The following is a 4,787-nucleotide window of genomic DNA, read 5'->3' on the forward strand; positions in this document are numbered from 1 at the left end:
CTCTGTAAGTTTTATTTCTGTATACTTAGACTACAAAAATAGATACATGAATGAAAATCCATGTTTACGACCGGAGGCCATCTGCGACACACAACAGCAAGTTTCATTAAACTATAGTAAAGGTGATTTTTACTGCTCCAATATGCAGCAACGCGTGTTTCACCAGACGAATTATATAAACTGCAAAATCAATTGAATGAAATTAATATGTGCAACTTCAATTTATTAAAATTCATCGATGTAAATTGCTCATATTGAAAACAAAATCATATTCTGATTGTTTTTAATAACGATGAGAATCACGTGGAATCATGCACATCGTGACTTTGTATGTTGACATTTTCTATATTTTTTTTTAACATAAAATATCGTTTGATCATTTTTATGGAATCAGATGTAACGAGGTGTCTTCCGTTGGCAAATTGTGTCAAGTGCGAGTGAGAATGGAAATGAGACTGCCTAAGGGATTGCGGGAATTGTAATTCAAAATTTATTGACAGACAAAATATATCTCTTTCATCAAACATTCGTGCTCTCATCACTTTCACTAATTATTCATTAAGGTTTATAGGTCTATATATATATATATGTACACAGTATTTGTATAAAGTTCACTTTAGTTAATTGAACTAGGTTTGTTCATGTAAGTGGTGAGTTCGTCTTTCAGCAAGGCCGCCTCCACCTCTTTCAAGCTGCTGTTGCTGATGTCGAATGAGTCGGCGGAAAGTCTCGTTTCTTTGGTTCTAACTCTGAACTCGGGACTCGCAGGTTCCTGCCTCTTCGACCCCAAACATCTGAAGAACTCGAGAAACCTCCAATTCGGTTCTGGCGCGTGCTTCACGTGAACTGCGACCAGTTTCGTGCTCGGAGAGATATGAGTTAAATTTGTGAGCGGCATCATCGTTATGGAAACCTCAGATCTATTGGGAAACTCGATTTTTCTAGGTCTGAAACAATGGAATTTTTACACAACAATTTATTAAAAATCGAAGCATACGATTTAATTATTTAATTGTATCAACAAATTCTAATTACTATCTACATTTTAAGAACAAATTTAGTTACTATTAAAAATAAATTTTAAATTTTCATAATTTCAAACCTCTTTGAGTCTCGACTCTACCAGATCTGCAAATCCATACAAAGTTATTATCTAAAAGCCATTAAAATAATTCCATAAAAATTGTAATATACAAAAATTAATTATAGTCAAATGTGTTTACGTATTTTACAAACATTAATTAGAAAACAACAAAAAAAAACATAAATTTCTGCTTTTTCAATTATTGTTTTCCATAATAAAACTATTGCTAATACAATTACAAAACATTAATTGTTGTTTTCTTTTAGGACTGATTTGAATTGATCATGAAAACATATTACGTGAAAACATGTAAACATGAAAAGTTAAATTAAATTGAATGTTATGAGTAAAATTGGAAATGAATGCAATAAAATTCAGTGATGCCATTGAAATTACTTGGATCGTAGTTAATGAAGCAAATAAAACTTCGTGTACATGATGTAATAAAAATTACGTATTCATCATCTGAAACAATGGAATTTTTACACAACAATTTATTACAAATAGAAGCATACGATTTAATTATATAATTGTATCATCAAATTCTAATTACTATCTACATTTTAAGATAAAATTTTGCAAATTTATTGTAAATTACTATAAAAAATAAATTCTAAATTTTTATAATTTCAAACCTCTTTGAGTCTCGACTCTACCAGATCTGCAAATCCATACAAAGTTATAATCTAAAAACCATTAAAAAAAATTCCATAAAAATTGTAATATACAAAAATTAATTATTTTCAAATGTGTTTACGTATTTTACAAACATTAATTAGAAGACAACAAATAAACATAAATTTCTGCTTTTTCAATCATTGTTTTCCATATTCCCAATACCCATTATTTTTAGACTGAATTGAATTGATCAGTTCTTATATAATTTAGTAATTAGCTTTAGAGTTGAATTAAAAATTTCCTGCATGTAATCTTCAATTAGACAAAAAAAAAATGCTTCGTTTTTTCTTTTTTTCCAGTTTTCCTTCAATTATGTAATGTTTACTTAAATCAGATGTTTACTGTAATTCTTGTTCAAAATTTAAAAAATGCTCGGAAAAGCAGTGTTTTTACATTTCATTAATTTTCTCGAAAACTATAATAGATAGATTGAATCCAATAGATACATATGAAAGCTGAATGTTTGGAGCATGTAGCAAGTATCGATATATTACTGTGGTTTTAGCCGTTTGGCTGTAATTCGTGTTCAAATTTTAAAAAATGCTCGAAAGAGCAGTGTTTTTACATTTCATTGATTTTCTCGAAAACTGTAATACATAGATTGAATCCAAAAGATGCATATGAAAGCTGAATGTTTGGGGAATCCAGCAAGTATAAATACATTTCTGTGCTCCTATGCATATTGCTGTAATACGCGTTCAAAGTTGAAAAATAGAAATTATAACGTTCGAAAAACAGTGTTTTCACATTTCATTGATTTACTCGAAAACTATAATAGATAGTTATAATCTAAAAGCCATTAAAAAAAATCCATAAAAATTGTAATATACAAAAATTAATTATTTTCAAATGTGTTTACGTATTTTACAAACATTAATTAGAAGACAACAACAACAAAAAACATAAATTTCTGCTATTTCAATTATTGTTTTCCATAATAAATCTATTCCCAATACAATTACAAAACATTAATTGTTGTTTTATTTTTAGACTGAATTGAATTGATCAGTTCTTATATAATTTAGTAATCAGCTGAATTAAATAATTAGTTGAATTAAAAATTTCCTGCATGTAATCTTCAATTACCCAATTATAAGAACTTGAAAGAAATATTTGTTTAATCTATTTCCAGTTTTCCTTCAATTATGTAATGTTTACTTAAATCAGATTATTATTATTGTTATTATCTGCAGGTAATTGACTTTACGTGTTTGATTAATGTAGTTTCTACATAATTTTGTAATTGTCAACAAAAAAAATTCTTTTATTCATATATGTTTTCAATTAGTTTTAATTTCGAATTATAATTGTAAGTTTGTTTTTTTTTTTATCAAAAATTTAAATTCTATAATGTTTTTCATGTTAAAATTTGTTAATTTCTGTCAATTATAATTCTTTTTCTGGTATAGTTTTGCAGGTAAACATCATAGGATTTGCAATTTGTGTCTCACCTTTTCGTAGTGATGTGCATGCCTAGGCCGGAATCTATGGAGCTTTTGTGGGTAATAGAGGTGTGTGTTTGAACGCTACTAGCCTCATCTCTAGACTCGTTTGATTCTGTGGCCCGTGGCGCTGAGGACCTAGACCTAGAGAGGACCGAGTAAGTCCTCTGCTTTCCGGTGTTGAGTCGACAGCATCGCGCGAACGTCTCCTGCAAAAGATACTCTACTATGCTTTAATCCCGATGCTAGCCGACATCCGGCATCTCGGACGTACCTTGAATGCATCCCTGAACTTGTTCGACATGATGTTGTAGAGCAACGGATTTATGGTGGTGGATACGAAGTAGAGGACGCCGCTGATGTAGGTCACCACTTCGTATATCTTCAGATACTTTATCCTGTCGTCCGCATTCGATGGAAAGGAAACATGGGTCGCCACCAGCCTCTGGGCGTGAAACGGAGCCCAGCAGATGAAAAACGCCACGACCACAGCCACTGCAACAAAACCAACAATTCTTCTTTTATCTTTCAGAATTAATTAACAAAGAACGACGCAAATAAAAAAAAACAGATGTCCTTTTGCAACGAATGTAAAAAAAAGTTGAATCCTTTATACTTTTAAATCGTCCTTTATTTAACTGCAGCAGCATTTTATTTTCTGCCCTTATTATTCATACTCAAACTTTACAAAACACAATATAAAGCGATTAATCATAAAATCCCATTAGTTTCAAGTTATTATTCATAAATTTGCTTATTAAAATACAGCATTTATTTAATTTATGTGAATTTATGAAAAGCAATAATAAATTTTACAATATTATTTACAGATTTTTAATAAAGTTACGTGAAAACATGTAAGAAAACAAGGAAAAGTTAAATTAAATTGAATATTGAGTAAAATTGGAAATGAATGCAATAAAATTCAGTGATGAGATTAAGATTTGATTTTTTTCAATTTTAAAATTTTTATTTAGATATATGTACTACAATAACATACGTAACAACTTATTAAAATACAGCATTTATTTAATTTATGTGAATTTATGAAAAGCAATAATAAATTTTACAATATTATTTACAGATTTTTAATAAAGTTACGTGAAAACATGTAAGAAAACAAGGAAAAGTTAAATTAAATTGAATATTGAGTAAAATTGGAAATGAATGCAATAAAATTCAGTGATGAGATTAAGATTTGATTTTTTTCAATTTTAAAATTTTTATTTAGATATATGTACTACAATAACATAGGGTGTGATATAAAAATGTAGACTGTTATGGGCTTTATGCCGCATTCCGCATATTTCTCAAAAAAAAAAATCCATTCCAATAAATATATATAAATGTTGCATAATTAATAGAAAACTATTATTCATCTGAAAACCACTAAAATTGTCACTTTTTTTAAACAAATCGCTGAAAAGCAAAAGCCGATTTGCATCAAATAGATGATGCAATCAATTTGATGGGATTACAAAGGTGTTGTGTTAATAACTAATGAAACTGGAGGAAGGAATCAAAAGAAAATTGGCCTGAATTTGTTAACTTGTGGAAAATTATTGAAGATTAGTTGGAAAGTG

At 29.0% G+C, this 4,787-nt stretch overlaps 1 protein-coding gene across 1 annotated transcript; it reads right to left on the bottom strand.

Annotated features, from left to right (window-relative positions):
* Positions 1-467: 467 nt before the first annotated feature.
* LOC108558708 (neuropeptides capa receptor-like) lies at positions 468-3,729 on the bottom strand (the record flags this gene model as incomplete). The annotated part of the gene is made up of 3 exons (XM_017915706.1): positions 468-947; positions 3,214-3,413; positions 3,479-3,729. Coding segments are annotated over 3 exons (782 nt in total), but the record flags the coding sequence as incomplete, so codon positions are not given.
* Positions 3,730-4,787: the final 1,058 nt, after the last annotated feature.

The sequence above is a fragment of the Nicrophorus vespilloides genome, unplaced genomic scaffold (assembly GCF_001412225.1).
Source record: "Nicrophorus vespilloides isolate i.1.1-1 unplaced genomic scaffold, Nicve_v1.0, whole genome shotgun sequence".
In the NCBI taxonomy this organism is placed as follows: Eukaryota; Metazoa; Arthropoda; class Insecta; order Coleoptera; family Silphidae; genus Nicrophorus; species Nicrophorus vespilloides.